The sequence below is a fragment of the Podarcis gaigeae genome (assembly GCF_964106915.1).
Source record: "Podarcis gaigeae genome assembly, chromosome: 2".
Lineage (NCBI taxonomy): Eukaryota > Metazoa > Chordata > Lepidosauria > Squamata > Lacertidae > Podarcis > Podarcis gaigeae.
Window position 1 is genome coordinate 112,744,707 of NC_139679.1, and position 18,636 is coordinate 112,763,342.

At 45.3% G+C, this 18,636-nt stretch overlaps 1 protein-coding gene and 1 long non-coding RNA gene across 2 annotated transcripts; one reads left to right on the forward strand and one right to left on the reverse strand.

Moving 5' to 3' along the window:
• The first annotated feature begins 3,791 nt into the window (after nt 1-3,791).
• Nucleotides 3,792-6,383, forward strand: LOC310838103. The gene is made up of 3 exons (XR_014560668.1): nt 3,792-3,955; nt 4,987-5,100; nt 6,209-6,383. It is a non-coding gene; the product is annotated as an uncharacterized lncRNA (long non-coding RNA).
• Nucleotides 6,384-7,614: 1,231 nt separating this feature from the next.
• On the reverse strand, nt 7,615-15,911 carry LOC310838076 (lymphocyte antigen 6 complex locus protein G6c-like). Its single transcript, XM_083725470.1, has 3 exons — nt 15,668-15,911; nt 9,919-10,035; nt 7,615-8,198 (listed from the first exon to the last, which is right to left on the reverse strand). The coding sequence occupies exons 1-3, from the start codon at nt 15,717-15,719 to the stop codon at nt 7,993-7,995; spliced, it is 375 nt and encodes a 124-aa protein (XP_083581596.1). The 5' UTR covers nt 15,720-15,911; the 3' UTR covers nt 7,615-7,992.
• Between the last annotated feature and the right edge of the window lie 2,725 nt (nt 15,912-18,636).

Genomic DNA, 18,636 nt, shown 5'->3' on the forward strand with positions numbered 1-18,636 from the left:
GCTCACTAGTAGCAATATATCCTCTCCTACTATCCACAACATTCCCACAACGTCCACTTTCAACCCCCTCTTGGTTCTGGGACACAGTGGCTCAGGAGAGGGGGTGGGAAGCCCCTGGCCCTCCACTTGCCCGACCTGCTTCTTCCTCCTCTTCCTCAGACCCATTCTGTGCTCCGCCTTCCATCTCTGAAGTTTCTCCTGTCTCCGACGCTTGCCTCCTGGATGGTACACTTCTCCACAAATCACCAACCCCTTCTTCCAAGTCAGAGTCTCGCCCCCTTCCCCCAGTGGACAGTCATCAGCATCCTGTCAGTCCCTTACGCCTCTCAATTCCCCATCCAGGAAAGCAACAAGCCTTGACTGACTTCAAGGGCACATTCCAGCAAGGTAGAAGCATGCAGAGAGTTTGCAATAAAAGGTTGGTAAGGCACTAGGCCTGGGAAGAGAAGGGCTGGCTGGACAGTGGGTGTGGCCTGACAAGAGTCCCAAGGGCCAGCTAAAGAGGTCTGGGGGTCCATATTTCACCCCCAGACCTGTGGCTCTCAATCCATTGTCTACTCTTGGGCACGTGGTTGTTTGCTATATGTAATTAATTCACTATGGCTATTTTGTTTCCTCCTGTGAAAAAGCGTTCGGGAATGTAATGCCCCCTGCCTGCCATGGGAAAGTAGTTCAAACTAGTGCTGTTTGTGGAATCTGATCTTTGCAAATCCTGATGTGAATCGAACAGGGGCATATGCACCCCCTGGACCCAAATGTGTATAGGAGCTTGATGATCTGTATCCAATTTCACTTTCCAAATCTCCAGATGCTGTTTCTTGGTTCAAAAATTGTATTCAATACGGTTTAGAAATGCATATATTGAAAGGCGCATACATTTTCTAGGAAATGCATATTTCAATACTGATTAAATACAAATTTCTATGAGGATTGTCTTGTTTATTCTTTATTTTCTTGCCTTTGTAGCCCACTTTTCTTCCGCCATTGAACCCGAGGCCGTATTCTCAGGCAATCTCCCAATTACTAAGCAGACTCAGATCGACCCAAATTTCAGACTGTACCCTGGCATTAAAAATAGATAGATGATAGATAGATAGATAGATAGATAGATAGATAGATAGATAGATAGATGATAGATAGATAGATAGATAGATAGATAGATAGATAGATAGATAGATGCTGTAGATTTATGGGTGAACACATGCAAAAGTTCAGATCTACTAAAATTTTGCATCCTCTGACACTGGTTAGAGTGTCTGCCAATATTTCCTCTCCAAAGAAAACATTTACCAAACCTTTGTCCTGTGTACATCGCTGCTGTCCCCAGAGGCTTGGAGTGTGGAACGCAGTAAGTAAGCAAAAGAGCTCCCAAACTGTCTAGGATTCTGCAGCCCAGATTCATTCTTAATATTTGCTTGGGAGACTGTTTACGTTATTGAGGATGAATCAGATTCTTCTCCTTGGGGTCTCCATGCTACTCTTCTGCTCTCCTGGCGAATGAAAATGTATGTGAGAGCGTGTGCATAAGTGTTCAGGGGACTACAGAGAGAACGGGCTACAGTTCCTTATGAGAAAAAAGTTGAGGGAGTTGTGTATCATTACAGGTTTGCAGGTGCTGAACACCTGGGCTCTGTAAAAGTTAGAATTTAATTGGAACTTGTGTGTTAGGAACGTCACAGCCATGTGTGTATTTGACCTGCCGTTTCTAATCCCTCTGGAATTTGCATGTGATAAACGCTAATCAAGGCTGGTGCTAAGAAATTTGGACTAATTTCATTGGAGGTGTTAGCCTGGGGTTATGGGTTGTTAACACAACCAGAGGGTCAGAGGTCTGGGGAAATCCCATGATGGTAGTGTAGATTTTGCTGGATGTAATTAAAAATAGTTGAAAAATTCAGAGCTCAACAACTTTGGGCCCCTGTCTCTCCCAAAGCTGAATAATTTTGGTCAAAAAAAGAAGCAGCTCAAAAACGTTGTCATTCCGCCCCCCACCCCCAAATGCTGAACAACTTTGGTGAGAAGTTGAAGAAGAAGAAGAAGAAGAAGAAGAAGAAGAAGAAGAAGAAGAAGAAGAAGAAGAAGAAGAAGAAGAAGAAGAAAGAAGAAGACGCTCAACAACTTTGCAAAAACAAAACTCAACAACCTTTGTGTCCAGATTTTCACGTTTTTGAAATATGGCAACCCTAGTTAAAGGGAGCAGGGTCTCTCTCTGCCTGGGGTTTAGAACCGAGAGGGAGAATATAATGTGGGCAGACGTTTAGTGCAGAGTGTTAGAAGTTAAGGAACAGAGTTAGGAAGTGGTGGCTTGGAGAGAGGAGGAGAGAGCAACGTCTGAGAGCCCCACAGGCAGGGTCTGTTTAGGTCCATGGCTGCTGTGGCTATAGGAGAAGCCAGAAACTCTTGGGGTATGAAGGCTGAGGACCCTTCTGTAGACTCAGGCTGCATATATGTGTAAATAAACAAACCATATATCATAAAGACACCACAGTCTCTGCTGTGCCTTGTTTCCCCAAGGAAACAGAGACCCTGGTGTGTAAAGCGGGGCTGCAAAGCATGTTCTCCTTCATAGAGAGCACGTGTTGCGGTGGGGTCTGAACAGGCCCCCCCCTCTGTTGCTGGGCGGGTTAGTATGGATGACCATCCACAGTGATTGGGCGGTTGGGTTACTGGGCAAATTTTGCTGTTGCCATTTAGGAGGACGGACCAAAGGTTATAAAATCAAGTCACACAGCACTGACTGGGCTCTTTCGCTGTGTGCATCGGATCACCCGCCCACCCTCCCTGATCTAGGGCTATTGCGTTGACCTTGCTATGCCTGTCATGGGGTCGTCTGCCGTTGGGGCAGGGGCCTGGTAGGAATTTTGTCCATCTGGCTGATTGGCTGGTGTCATTTGGTTTTGCCTACTGCGTAGCAAATCGTCACAACTTGTAAGGTTGCAGTTAGGCATTGGTTAAAAAATTGGTTGGTGGAGGGGTAAGGATTGGCGGTGCCTGCCCCTCCAATGCTGCCGTTAAAGGAATCCAAGGGCTTGCCATTCTTTTGTCCGTACCCCTGAATGGAGCCGTGCAAGCCCCCGGGGGCATGCGGGGGGCAGGGGGCGGGATGAGGGTCTGGTGCCTGGCTCCACGCTCTCCCCAATATTGTTTTCCCTCACTGGCTTTCACTGGAATCCGGCAGTCAGTTCTGTGCCTGGGCGTGGGGACAGATAGTCATAACCAATGTCTAAGCAACCACTCACATTTATGTATTTTAATAAAGTTGTGGTCAAAATTATGCCAAAAACCTTAAACAAAAATTATGTGTGAATTGTGAATTATTTAGGGGTAGCTTGGGGGACCTTGACACGCAACTCCTGGAATCTTGTACTGCTGTGGAGACTGGAGAATCAAGGAATCATACAATTGTAGAGTTGGAAGGGACCCTGGCGGTCATCTAGTCCAGCCCCCTGCAATGCAGGAAGAGGTGTGTAAAATCTTGTTTCGCCTGGAGAAGAGACGACAGAGAGCTGATATGATATCTGAAGGGCCGTCTCATGGGAGATGGATCATGGATAATGGAGCAAGCTTGTTTTCTACTGCTCCAGAGAGCAAGATATAGATATCTATGGATATAGATACACGTTTTGCAGATTAATGCAGATACAGGACAGAATGGACTTACGCAAAGTTGATAGAGGTGGAAACTTTGTCCAGACCTGTTAACTGGCACTGTTTAGCAACAGTGTCTGCCAGCATTTCTGCCCAAAAGAAAACATTTGCACAGCACACCTTTGCCCTCACTGGCTGCTTCCAGAGGTCAGAGGGCACAAACTGGTAAGCCAAAGAACTCTAGACCTTCCTAATATTCCACAGCTCCGTTTTCATTCTTGATATTCACTTGGGAGGCTGTGTACATTATTCAGGATGAATCAGATTCTCCTCCTTGGGGCCTCTATGTTGCTCTTCTGCTCTTCTGGTGAGTGTGTGTGTGTGTGTGTGTCTGTGTTTGTGTGTGTGTGTGTGTGAGAGAGAGAGAGAGAGAGAGAGAGAAAGAGAGAGAGAGAGAGAGAGAGGTGGGAGGGAGAGAGGGAGGGAGGGGGCAGAGGTCTACAGAGAAAGTAAGCAGAGGTATGCATGAGTTTCCAAGTGCTTTGTGAGCCTTTTCCCCTTGAAGGTGCAGAATTGGAAAAAGTTCTGATTCTGTACCTACGTATGTATTATATATATATTGTGACCTACACCTCTGGGAAAAGTGACCTGCTTTGCCATTTTAAGGATAAAAAAATTGTGGGGATGGTAAGTTAAGTTCTTCAGGGAAGCAAACTCTTGTCCGACAGGATGTCTCATCTTATTAATTATCTAAACTGTGCAACAGATTTCATTCTGCTTTATGTGATTTTATATTTCGTAATGGCTGTCAGCCAAACAAACAAACACATACTCTTTGTATTTGTATGCATTGTAAACGGAACGGATGGGGTTCAGTGCATAAACAAATTCGTTCCATGGAGAGACTCCTGCTCACAGAGCAGGTTTTCCCCTTCCTCTCCTCCCACTTGCGGCCGCCTGTGCCGCTGGCTCTCATCTGCCTTGGGGTGTCCTCCAAGCATCAGGGGCTGACTTGGGATGGAGGGCAAGGAAAGGCAAGCCTTGTTGTGTGAGTCAAAGTCCACTCCACTTGTGTGCAGCACTGCATCTGCAACTGTCACTTCCATTTTGGTGACCTAGAAGTACCACCTTCAGTCTGAAGGTGGTGCTTGTTTCTTAAGCATCCCTGGTTACAAGAATCCATCCTTAAGGTTCCCAAAGGGTGGGGAAACATGAACGCATTCCAATTTTCAAAGAGAGAGGAGGGCAGACAGTTCCTTGGCTTACGGCGCTCAGAGCCACACACGGCTGCTCCCAGATTATCCCCGTCCGCCCCTTCTCCTGTTTTTCACCCTCGTTCCCGCACGAGAAAGGACCATCTCCAAGCCCTCACTTTCAATAACTTCTTTTCAACCTCAGCCCAAGGCCTCGTGTGTAAGCTCTGTCATTCCGGAAATGGCAAGGCCTGCTATTCGACAGAAGAAACGTGCAAGATTCGCTTCGGAAAGTGTTTCACGTACACCAGCTACCTTGGTAAGACCTGGCGATAGGCCGCAGCTCAGCGGTAAAGCGCCCTGTTCCCAGCATCCCCAGACAGGGGTGGGAACGGACTCAGCCAGGAATCCCAGAGGGTCGCTGCTAGTCAGGGTAAGCAGCCCTGAGGCGGATAGGCTCACAGTCTGACACAGCCCAAGGCAGCTTCTTAAAGCTGTGGATTCAAACCAGAAGCTGCTGTAACCCAGTCAGGGTGTTGGGTGATGGTGGTTTACAAATAATAAAGGGCCTGGACGCGGGTGGCACTGTGGTCTAAACCACTTGAGCCTCTTGGGATTGCCGATCAGGTCGGTGGTTCAAATCCCCACAACGGGGTGAGCTCCTGTCGCTCTGTCCCAGCTCCTGCCAACCTAGCAGTTTGAAAGCACACCAGTGCAAGTAGATAAATAGGTACCGCTGCGGTGGGAAGGTAAATGGCATTTCCGTGCGCTATGGTTTCTGTCACGGTGTTCCGTTATGCCAGTAGCAGTTTAGTATTGCTGGCCACACGACCCAGAACCTGTCTGTGGACAAAGGCTGGCTCCCTTGGCCTGAAAGCGAGATGAGTACTGCAACCCTATAGTCTCCTTTGACTGGACTTAACAGTCCAGAGCTCCTTTACCTTACAAGTAATAGCATTATTATTATTATTATTATTATTATTATTATTATTATTATTTCAGTGGTACCTCCACTTACGTTCTCCTCTACTTACGTATCCTGCAGGATACGTACACGGCAAACCCGGAAGTATTTTTCTGGGTTTCTCTGCGTGTGCACGCGCAAAAGTGCTCTATGCGCAGAAGCGGCACCTCTGGTTGTGAGTTCCTTGGGATGCGACCGGAGCTCCGGAACGGATCCCGTTCGTAACTGGAGGTACCACTGTATTATTATTATTATTATTATTATTATTATTATTATTATTATTATTATTATTTCTGGGTGTATCCATAAAAAGACAAGGAAATGGAAGGTGGCCTTCTGGATTATGTCATCCTGGTTTTTCCTTTTGACATGTTGGAGGGCATGGAATTGTATGTTGGCCTTAAGCTGACCATGACGTCACTTGTTTTTCTCCTTGGTCATATTATTGTCTTTCCCCTCACAGATGATGAGCTCTATTTCATGAGTTATGGCTGTGTGAGTGATGAATATTGGGAATACTGCAACACAGTTCAAAAGGATGGAAAATACACACACATTGATTCCTGTTGTGACACTGACAAGTGTAATGGGAAAGCCGCACCTCTGCCTCGTGGCGGAAATTAAACTGTGGAGAGGATTGCCAATGGCTGTAGTTGTCTTTACTCCACCCTGCTGTGTGTCTCCTGGGAAAAATGGGATTCTTTACTCTTACGTACCCAATGCCATTGTCTTACTCACACATCGCTACCTTTGGTCTACACAATACTATTATTATCACTATTATATATTTTGGAAAGCAGTTTGCCAATTTGTCCGTCTGCTGCCTATAGGTTCAGCCACCTCTAGAGATATTGTCACCAAACTTGGCGTGAGGGTTCCTGAGGTGAGAGGTGGTGTTTGCAGTAGCTGTTTGGATGCTGGCCGCCATTTTGAATCAAGATGGCGGAGGCTAGGTACGCCTCTGTTCTTAAGAAAGTGTAACCAAATTTTGCAGCCTGACTCCAGAGATCAAGGAGAACGTCTACGTTTTGGACACAGTCAGATGCTATTTTGAGTCAAGATGGTGGACTGGGCTGTTCAGAAATTTTGCATGGTGGTTCCTGAGACCAAGGACCAGGTTCCGTGTTTTAACCACCAATTTCAAAACTGCACTGGTTTGGGGGTTTCTTAGAATTCCTGAGCAATGCCTGTTAAGAGGCAGCTGTCCCTGTCTTCTTTGGCATGTAGGCCATGTGTTAAGAACATGAGTTTTATTTTTATTTTATTTTATTTTTATTTACCTGGCGCCACCAGTCTACAATGTGCTTTCCAGAGCGCAAAACCCGCTCTGCCCCTAAGGAGCTCACAAACTTAAAAATCTGATGAAGGGGAAACAAAACAGGGTGTGGAGGAGAGGGGGGCAGGGGTGAATAAGGAAGCCACATCCTTCAGTCTGTGTTGCACCTATTTAGGCTTAATGAACACACGGAGCAAGGCATGCAGGCCTTTCTGCTTGGCTTTACTTTCATCATCAGTTTGAACAAAGCAGAGAAGAGTTCACAGGTACAGCCTAAATCACCTGGTTTCGGATTTTCAAAAGCTTATTGGTAGGTGGATGACGGATGGAGAAATTACAAGATCTCCCTAGGCCACACCCCCTCTCCCCAGGACACACACACTCCACCACCTCTCTCTATCTTGGGCAAGCAAGAGTGTAAAGGCACATTCCAGTCAGCAGAGGGTGTGGAGGGACGTGTGATTGTGCCCATAAACGATCCTACTGTGCAAAGGAGGGGAGGAATTGCACCCGTTGCTCCTCCCACTTTTGCCTCTGGCCCCGCCCACCACTGCCATGTGGCCCCCAGAAGGGAATATGGTGCCCAGTCTGGAAAACAGTTTCCCCAACCCTGATACACAGAGTAGGCAAGGCCTAACATTCCTGTGACCCAACAAGCCAGACACAACCCACCAGCTATGCTTGTCAAAGCTCCCCAGGCAGAGTAGAGGGAAGAGGAGACTGGTGGATTGGAGGACCATTGCTGATGGTCCTCTGGTGGACCATTGCTGATGGCAGGCAGATTGCATTGGGATTGGAGGGTCCACAAGTTAACCAAGCCTACAGGAGAGGCAGTGAACGAGGTGGGAAGATTTGAAATCCGCACATGCAGGGGAAATTTTGGCACATGGGCACACGCCGCAGGCTCGAAGGAGGTCGAGGTGATGCAGAGGGTCTGTTAGTGGGAAGAACATCACTGCTACTCCTTGATCTTAGTGGGCCAGCCACCACCCCAGGGCCAAGCTGAGGCCAGCGAAGAATGGGAGACTGGGATTGGTTGCGGCTGCTCCATTGCACAAGTCGAAGTTGCAGCACGTGCGGTTATAGTTCATGTCAAAGACGTTGTCCCTCTGCTCAGTCTTGTTGCAGAGCTCTGCGTACTTGCCACAGCCGTGTTTGGTGAAGAGCTTTATTCTACCTGGTGGGAGAGGAGGAAGAGGTGTGTGAGGATGATCATAGAATCATAGAATCATAGAGTTGGAAGAGACCACTAGGGCCATCGAGTCCAACCCCCTGCCAAGCAGGAAACACCATCAGAGCACTCCTGACATATGGTTGTCAAGCCTCTGCTTAAAGACCTCCAAAGAAGGAGACTCCACCACACTCCTAGGCAGCAAATTCCACTGTCGAACAGCTCTTACTGTCAGGAAGTTCTTCCTAATGTTTAGGTGGAATCTTCTTTCTTGTAGTTTGGATCCATTGCTCCGTGTCCGCTTCTCCGGAGCAGCAGAAAACAACCTTTCTCCCTCCTCTATGTGACATCCTTTTATATATTTGAACATGGCTATCACATCACCCCTTAACCTCCTCTTCTCCAGGCTAAACATGCCCAGCTCCCTTAGCCGTTCCTCATAAGGCATCGTTTCCAGGCCTTTGACCATTTTGGTTGCCCTCCTCTGGACACGTTCCAGTTTGTCAGTGTCCTTCTTGAACTGTGGTGCCCAGAACTGGACACAGTACTCCAGGTGAGGTCTGACCAGAGCAGAATACAGTGGCACTATTACTTCCCTTGATCTAGATGCTATACTCCTATTGATGATGATGATGATGATGATGATGATTTATCATTTATACCCCACCCATCTGGCTGCGTTTCCCCTCCACTCTGGGCGGTTTCTGGCAGAATATTAATAATAATAACAATAAAGCTACAAAACATCAAACATTTAAAACTTCCCCAAACAGATGTGAAGGAAGGAAAGCTCCTTTGAAGAGACACTTTCAGCACCAAGCAGCTGATCGCTACTGGAAGGGCACCTTCAGACAGATTTGCCGTAACTGCCGATCAGCTGAGTGGCGGCTACTGCCAGCCTCCTCTGAAATTTGATTGGTAGTTGCCGGGAACCCCTTTGAAGTCCATTCAGAGGGAACTGTTTGAATCCACAGCACTTTTTCTGAAGGGGGAGGGGAAATGCTCCATTTGGAGGGAGCAGTTTGAATGCAGGAGACCTCTGCAGAAGGAAGAATGCTCTGTCAGAAGGCAACGTGCCTCCAAATTATCACAAGCAGGAGCGTGCTACTGCAATCAACTCCTACTTGTGGGGGCGGGGTCAAGAGTGGCACGAGATTGACTATTGTGAGAATCAGATGGTTGGCTCGATGGGCCTTTGGTTTGGTCTGGCAGGTCTCGAATGATTTGGGTTTATTTATTTATTTTTAATCCAGAAGTGGTTCAGTTTGTACAGCATGAGTCTCTTAATCTCAGGCTCGTGGGTTCAATCCCCACGTTTGGCAAAAGATTCCTGGATTGCAAGGGGGGTTGGATGAGATGAACTCTCGTGGTCCCTTCCAACTCTACAAGGCTATGATTTTATGAAATCCAATCCTCTGTTACAGAGATATTTGGAGAGATCTGAGTGCTGCACCCTTTCCTTTGGGGGAGGGGGTCATTACTCACCACTGCACAACTGATATATCCCAGCACTGCCTTGACCAGAAGTTTTGGACTACAACTCCCATGAGCCCCAGCCAGCATAAGGCTGACCTGGACCGTTCCAGGTTGTGGAAGGAGGATGGGATTAGCTGGGGTGGCTGTGTTGCAGGGGATTGGATTAGATGACCTTTGGGGTTCCCTTCTAACTACAATTCTATGTATTGTATGCTCAAACACCAGAGGAATCTCTCTTTCCCAGTCTCACCTGTATACACTTTGGTTGTTTCGCAGTACTGGCCCTCATCGGCTTTGCAGGGTTCATCGGAATCGAAGCAGAGGTCGCCGACTTTGAATTTACAAACTTTGCACATCAGACCTTGTGCTGAAAAAAAGAAGAGATAGACTTGCCGTGGTTTCGGTTTTAGGGGAGGAAACCGCAGGAAGCTCATAAATCTTCGCTGCAAAAGGATGCCTGTTTGCCCTGTGTTGATAACACAGCTGTGATTATAGCGAGGTGTATTTAAAAAAGCAGCCACAACGAACTCTTAAAATGCACTGGGTGATATTTTAACACCGTTCGTATTCAGGGCAGATCCGTTAAAATCCGTGCACCTAAGTAATTCACGTTCATTCGTTTAGGTGGGTCTGCTCTTGAGTATGATGTAGCTGGATAACCCTCATACTTTTTCCTACCCCTGCAATTCATTCCTGAATCTTTGAGTGGGACTTTGAACCTTGTTCACCCTCCTAGCAGAAAAGGACAGCTACATATTCCTGCACTAGAATCAGCGGTTCTCAACCTGTGGGTCCCCAGATGTTGTTGGACTACAACTCCCATCATCCCTGAGCTCTGGCCTTGCTAGCTAGGGGTGATGGGAGTTGAAGTCCAACAACATCTGGGGACCCACAGGTTGAGAAAGGCTGGACTAGATGATTCTCAAGGTCCCTTCTAGCTCTACAATTCTATGATCTCTATGAGCTTAAGGAGGGTTCGGAGTACAGTGGTGCCTCGCAAGACGAAATTAATCCGTTCCATGAAGCTCTTCGTATAGCGTTTTTTTCGTCTTGCGAAGCAAGCCCATTGACAGCTTAGCGGATTAGCGCTATTAGTGGAAAGTTGGGTGGGTTATAAATCTTGTAAACAAACAACTTCATTTACAAGCGTTCTGCAGTCTGTTTTAGTATCTCTTTGTGTGTGTGTATATCTTTTGATTAAAATAAAAGTTACCTGAAATTAAAAAACCAATACAAAATATTTTTAAAAAACTAAACGCAAAGTTGATTTTCTAAATATTTCTATTATTTTCTGTTACCCTAAGACTAGTCAAAGGCAAAATGCTAAGAGCTCAACATAAATAAAAAAGTTAAACACTGAGAGTGGCCCCACCCTAAACAATAAGAATAATAAAGTTTAAAAAGAGAGAGGTAGACCAGGACATCCCAAAAGAATAGTCACACGTTTGTGAGAGAGTTTAATTAACACCACTGAGAATGCTCTAGGATAGCACATGAATCATTGCTGGGATTAACACACATGGTAGAAATAACAGCAAGCTGGAACTGGGACAAGAACACTCTGGTGAGAGGCATTTTGCTAATTTGCTCAAGCGACTCTCTCCAGCTTTGAAGCAGGTCCTGTGGAAACATTGTGCTCTCTTTCCCAACAGAAGATTAATTAAAAGCAGCAGCAACCGCCCCCTTCATAGTGTGAGAGGCACTATGCTTCAAAATGCCAGTGGCTGGGAATCGCAAGTGAGGTGTGTGCTGTTGCGCTCGCATCCTGCTTGCAAAACTTTCTACGGGCATCTGGTTGGAGATCGTGAGAGAAGGATGCTAGTCTAGATGGGCTTTGGGCCTTATCCAGTTCTTCTGTTCCTAAAGCAGAAGGCTTCGTTTCCCTGCCCAGCTTGGAGCATGGATGCTTCCCGTCGCAGTTACATGTACCAGAAACCTGTCAAACATTCACTTCACACAGTGAAACATGAAATAGGGAACCAAGAGGCAAGTACACCCGATCCACAAAAAGTCCTCATCTATCAATCAGAAGCACGCCTATAGTAATCCACCCTGGGTCAGTTCCTTGTAGGTACAGTGGTACCTCGAGTTAAGAACTTAATTCATTCCGGAGGTCCGTTCTTAACCTGAAACTGTCCTTAACCTGAGGTACCACTTCAGCTAATGGGGCCTCCCGCTGCTGCTGCACCACCAGCATGCAATTTCTGTTCTCATCCTGAGGTAAAGTTCTTAACCTGAGGTATTATTTCTGGATTAGTGGAGTTGTAACCTGAAGTGTCTGCAACCTGAAGCGTCTGTACCCCGAGGTACCACTGTATTATGTTCTGGAAAAAGGGGATTCCCTCTAGCCGTTGTTGGGCTAGAACTCCCATAATCAGTGGCCATTGGCCATGCTAGAGCCGATATGAATTTTAGGTCTGACAACAACTAGAGGGCACCACATTGACCACTCATGAAAATACATAAAATGGAGTTGAGCAGACCAGATCCGTGACCAGTTCCTGATATGGGTAATTTCACTCACTGAACTGCAATATTCTGAAACAAAATAAAAAAATTCCTTCCAGTAGCAGCTTAGAGACCAACTAAGTTTGTTATTAATATGAGCAATAACAAATTTAGTTGGTCTCTAAGGTGCTACCGGAAGGAATTTTTTTATTTTGTTTCGGCTACGGCAGACCAACATGGCTACCTACCTGTAACCTGCAATATTTTGATTACTGAAAAGAGAGGTAATCTTGGGTTTTCCAAAATAAAGTCTGATGTGCAGAACTGTGTCTAAACATCCTCCTCTCCTGCCCTTTATTCCACAGTATTGTAGATCTTTTGTCAAATGGTTAAGCTAACCTTTTAAAATTACAAGTCAATTTAAAAAAAGAGGATGCATGTTATCATAGGCACTGCCCAATAGGGACTGCATCATTTCTGTGCAGGGGTGGAAAGGGCTAAATAGACTGTTTTAGGCAGATTATTCCGTGGTGAAGTGTTATTACAACTAGCATTTTCTTTCATTTTAAATACAGAGGTACCTTGGGTTACAGGCGCTTCAGGTTACAGACTCCGCTAACCCAGAAATAGTACCTCGGGTTAAGAACTTTACCTCAGGATGAGAACAGAAACTGCACAACAGCAGCAGGAGGCCCCATTTGCTAAAGTGGTACCTCAGGTTAAGAACAGTTTCAGGTTAAGAACAGACCTCCAGAGCAAATTACGTTCTTAACCCGAGGTACCACTGTACCCAGTGCAATAGTTCTTTGATTGCATCCATGTAATACACCGAAAGCACTTTTAAAGTGGCTTCCTCCAAAGGATCCTGCAAACCACAGTTTACCCCTCACAGAACTACAATCCCCAGCATCCTTAGCAAACCACAGTTTCCAGGGACATGTGGGGAAAGTCGAGTGTCTTTAACGTATGGTATGGATGCGGCCTATGTTTTATGCAAGCAGTTTGGAACAGGGGTGGGGGAACTTTTTCAGTCCTTCTGGGAAACGTTTTTGAGGACCATAGTGGGCAGTTTGAGGTGTGGCTGCAACCATAGTTTCGAGATGCCAGGGATTTTGATTGGCTTTCATGCTCCTCATCTTCTTTTCTCCTCCAGACTGGGCTTCCTTCTTTTACAGAGGGCAAGGCACTCGTGAGAGACCTTTTTATAAGGCTCTGTTTTTCAGTGGCTGAGTCATTCACCCCTCCCTAGCACAATTACCAACACTCCCCTTTCCTAAATGAATGATGCACTTGTGATTAAATGGATTGTTTTCTGAGTTCTTCAAAGCTCCAAAGCAATGAAGATTCCACACCCAAACAGATTTCTCCAGCAGGCAGAACTGGATATTATGGTTAGTGCATTTATTTTCCATTATAGAATATGGCAGATGGGTGGGTTAATGTTGAGATGAAGGGCGATAACTGTTGTACCTGGAGCTGAAACGTGAACGCTGTGAAAATCCTAGCTCCTCCATTGTGGGCTGGATGTGCTGAGCTGAGAAATAGATGGAAAGATTGCAGAAAGGGACGAAGAGTAATGGAATGTGTGGAGATGTAAGCAGCTTGGAGAGATTTCCGAGATTGTTAGTGGTGCCTGGATATGTTGAGGAGGAGCAACGCCTTAGGCACACCTGTATGGAGTCCTGTTCCTCTCCCAAGAAGCCCAGGCAGTCCTTTAAAAATGGGGTCCATGAGACATTTCACGAAGGTGTTAAAATCAGGGAAGGGAATATGAAGGGGGAGGTTGTCTCTGGAACATTGCTTGCTTTGTTAAAAGTAACTACAGTGGTACCTCGGGTTACAGACGCTTCAGGTTACAGACTCTGCCAACCCAGAAACAGTACCTCAGGTTAAGAACTTTACCTCAGGATGAGAACAGAAATCGTTCGGCGGCAACGGGAGGCACCATTAGCTAAAGTGGTACCTCAGGTTAAGAACAGTTTCAGGTTAAGAAAGGACCTCCAGAGCGAATTAAGTTCGTAACCAGAGGTACCACTGTATATGTCACTTCTCATAAAATATAATGGCCTTCTACAGCTCTCTCTCTATGTGCGTGCGCTCATGTATATAGATATACACACACACAATAAATAACAAAACACTATTAAAAACAATGCAGAATAATCATTAAGATGATTGCCTTATCAAAACTCATTAAGTAGTAACAGGTTTTGTTTGTTTGCTTGCTGGCTTGCTTGACTCAAAAGAGCCTCCACTAGAACTGTCGTAAACAGAAAACTATAAACCTCCAGCAACACTCACAAGGGGGCGAAAAAGTATCCTTATTCAAAATTTCAAACTTAACATGAACACAAGTTAATGCCTGGCTCACCTTTAGATTCACTTATTTTTTTAAAGGGAGGCAGCCAGTGTTAGTCTTACCCAGAGTAGACACATTGAAATGAATGGACATAACTAACTTATGGCTAATCAAGGGTCTCCTCTGAATATGATTTGGTTGGATCCAACCCTATGTACTCCCACTAGTAAAAGGTGAATCGGTTGATTTCAGTTTCTGTCAGTATTTCATCTTTCCAATTAGATTCAGCTAAACACATTTCCACTTTAAGTGTCCTCACAAAAACATTCCCGCAGGTCACTCCCACTCATACAATGTGTTTCTCTGTGTTATTTGCATGAATAGACTCCTGTTGTGCACACATTACCCTAATGCACACATTGTTGTATGCATTACTTGCCTGGAGAACTGCACTGCAAAATTCACACAGGTGAGTTGTTTTGGAAGATGCAAATTAAGTAGTTTTGCATTTAAATGCTCTCTGAGGTGACCTGCTCTCCTTTCCCTAACCCCTGCACACACTATCACTGTCAGAGCTTCTGCTGCTGAACCACCAACACCAAATAGAGCAGAATGGCAAACCTGAGCCAGCTACAGACAGATTATTCTCTTCAGGTGAACTCCTGGAGTGTAGACGAAATGAGGGAGATAAAATGCCCCCCATTCTCCCTCTTTTCTTAAAACTTAATTGACTACAGTGGTACCTTGGGTTACATACGCTCAGGTTACATACGCTTCAGGTTACAGACTCCGCTAACCCAGAAATAGTGCTTCAGGTTAAGAACTTTGCTTCAGGATGAGAACAGAAATCGTGCTCCGGCGGTGCGGCAGCAGCAGGAGGCCCCATTGGCTAAAGTGGTGCTTCAGGTTAAGAACAGTTTCAGGTTAAGTACAGACCTCCGGACCAAATTAAGTACTTAACCTGAGGTACCACTGTAGTCTGACATCTATCTATCATCTATCTATCTATCACCTGTCTATCATCTATCTATCATCTATCATCTATCTATCTATCTATCTATCTATCTATCTATCTATCTATCTAATCTATCATCATCATCATCTCTCTATCTTTTTTTTTTACACAGTCCCTTTCTGTTCACTATTATTTGCACAAATGTTTCCAGTAAACGAAACACACACACACACACACACACACACACACACACACACACACACACAGCCCTCCTTTCTTATAAAAGCTGGCACTTACCAACTGAGCAGAAGATCAGAACGGAAAAGCCCAGGAGAAGGTACTTGTTCATCTTGATAAATGTCACAAGAGGGAAAGAGAGAGGAGGCGATGATGGAGAGGCGGCAAGGAATGTGCCTATGGAAATGGCGAGGAGGCTAAGAGGAGAAAAGCTCCCAGCTCAGCTCTTCTGCAACAAGGACTCTTTCAAGTAGGACTTCAGAGAAGAGAGGCGTTCTAGAATGAAGCCTTTATTCTCCTCGAGGTTTCGGGGAGCATCCAATGGAAGTGGGAGGGGAGCAGAGACACACCTTTGGGAGAAGAAGAGGAGGGTGGGTGGTTACATGGGAATAAAATGCAGGTGCAACTGACGGCAAATTTCCATGATCGGGAGACACGAATGATGAGTCCACACCCACAGCAAATCCTCACACCGCATTTTACATTCCCTGCTATTCTCTGAGCCATGGCTTATTCATAGGAAAGGAATGGAAAGGAGACTAGTATCTGGGCTGGTGCAGGAATTTATTATTATTATTATTATTATTATTATTATTATTATTATTATTATCCCGCCCTCCCCAGCCGAAGCCAGCGTCAGAGCGGCTAACAACAGTAAAATAATACAGCATTCTAAAACCAATTCATTATAAAATCTTTTTTTTAAAAAAAATGATATTTATTAAAATTTCCAATAAGAACATACAAATACAAACAACAACAATAAAAAACAAACACAAACAAGGGACAACAAGTATAGTTTCAAACCTTATTTTCTCAACCTATTTTCCCCGACTTCCTCATACCTCCCCGTTTTGTATTCTAATTTCATTATCCAATCAGCAAATCCACTCCCTTATTTCCCCAAAGTTTTTACTAATTCCATTCCTTTTCTTAATCAACATCTCTGAAAACCACATTATTTAAACCCATGTCAATCTAGCATTCATTAATCTTATAGTATTTATTAAGATAGTCTTTAAATTTCTTCCAATCTTCTTCCACTGTCTCTTTCTCCTGGTCTCGGATTCTGCCCGTCATCTCTGCCAGTCCCATGTAGTCTGTCATTTTCATCTGCCATTCTTCCAAAGTGGGTAGATCTGGTGTCTTCCAGTACTTTGCAATAAGGATCCTTGCTGCTGTTGTGGCATACAAAAACAAAGTTCTGTCCTTCTTTAACACCACATGGCTGACCATACCCAGGAGAAAGGCCTCTGGTTTCTTCAGGAAAGTATATTTGAATACCTTTTTCATTTCATTATATATCATTTCCCAGAAAGCCTTAATCCTTGGGCACATCCACCAGAGGTGAAAGAATGAGCCTTCATTTTCTTTACACTTCCAACATTTATTATCTGATAAGTGGTAAATTTTTGCAAGCTTGACTTAAAATCAGTTCAAATCAAATCGATGGCAACCGTTGGGCTAGAGTTCTGTGAGGATTACAGAAGGAGGGGGTCAGACTGTCCCTTGGCCAAAGACCTGGTGGGACAGCTCTGGCTTGCAGGCCCTGCGGAAAGATGTCAAGTCCCGCAGGGCTCTAGTCTCTTGTGACAGAGAGTTCCACCAGATCGGAGCCACAGCCGAAAAAGCTCTGGCTCTGGTTGAGGCCAGCCTAACCTCCCTGTGGCCCATGACCTCCAAGATGTTTTTGTTCGAGGACCGTAAGGTCCTCCGTGGGACATACAGGACACGCGGTCCTGTAGCTACGAGGGTCCTAGACTGCATGCGGCTTTAAAGGTTAAAACCAGCACCTTAAACCTGATCCTGTACTCCACCTGTAAGACGAGACCTGATGGAGCAGACCAAAGTCCCATCTAGTCCAACATTCTGTTCTCATGGTGGTCCACCAGATGCCACCAGAGCCAGTGTGGTGTAGTGGTTAAGAGCGGTAGACTTGTAATCTGGGGAACCAGGTTCACGTCTCCGCTCCTCCACATGCAGCTGCTGGGTGACCTTGGGCCAGTCACACTTCTTTGAAGTCTCTCAGCCCCACTCACCTCACAGAGTGTTTGTTGTGGGGGAGGAAGGGAAAGGAGAATGTTAGCCGCTTTGAGACTCCTTTGGGTAGTGATAAAGCGGGATATCAAATCCAAACTCCTCCTCCTCCTACTCTGGGGAAGCCACAAGAAGGGTCTGAGTGTAGTAGCATCCTTACCAGTTGGGATTCCCAAAAAGTGTCATTCAGGGACTTACGGCCTCCAACTATGGAGGAGGGACATAGTCATTGCAACCAACAGCTATGGACAGACTAGAAAGCAAGGACACACTGTGGTTTTCCACCTTGTGTTTGCACACAAGGCATCAAAGATCTGCGTAGGTGACCATCTGCCATGGATACAAAGCCCCCCTCTTGTATTCTGACCCCACCACCACAATCACAACCTGCTTGTTCAACCACGTCATGCTCTGGCTTAGACAATGTCAGACTTCAGGGAATCTGAACCCCACGACAGGCTGTCAGTAATGAAGAAGAAGAAGAAGAGTTTGGATTTGATATCCCGCTTTATCACTACCCTAGGGAGTCTCAAAGCGGCTCCAGTAATGGAAAGACAAGAAGCTCTTACCAGAGTCTTTTATTCAATATTCACAGAGAGAAACGTAGAAATGAAACAATTAATAGAATTGGAATACAAAAAGGGAGGTGAGAGGAGGTTGAGGAAACAAGGGAATGAAGGATAAGACATTGAAATGGTAGGATGTATGTTTTTAAACTGTTTTTGTTCTGTTTAGTCTAGTTTAATGTGTTAATGTTGCGTTGTGTATATTGTAATGTATTGTTTTTTCTTTCTTTTGCTTTTTTCTTTTCTTTTTCTTCTTTTTTGTAAGGTTTAAAAGTAATAAATATTTTATTTTTTTTAAAAAAGAAACGTAGAAATGCCGTCTCTTCGATAATGGTGTTGCTCCAAGTAATTTCCTCACACACACTCCTTCTCTTCTTGGTTGTCCACAGTCCCACCTCCCTTACGGTGTCTGCTTAGGGACAGTCA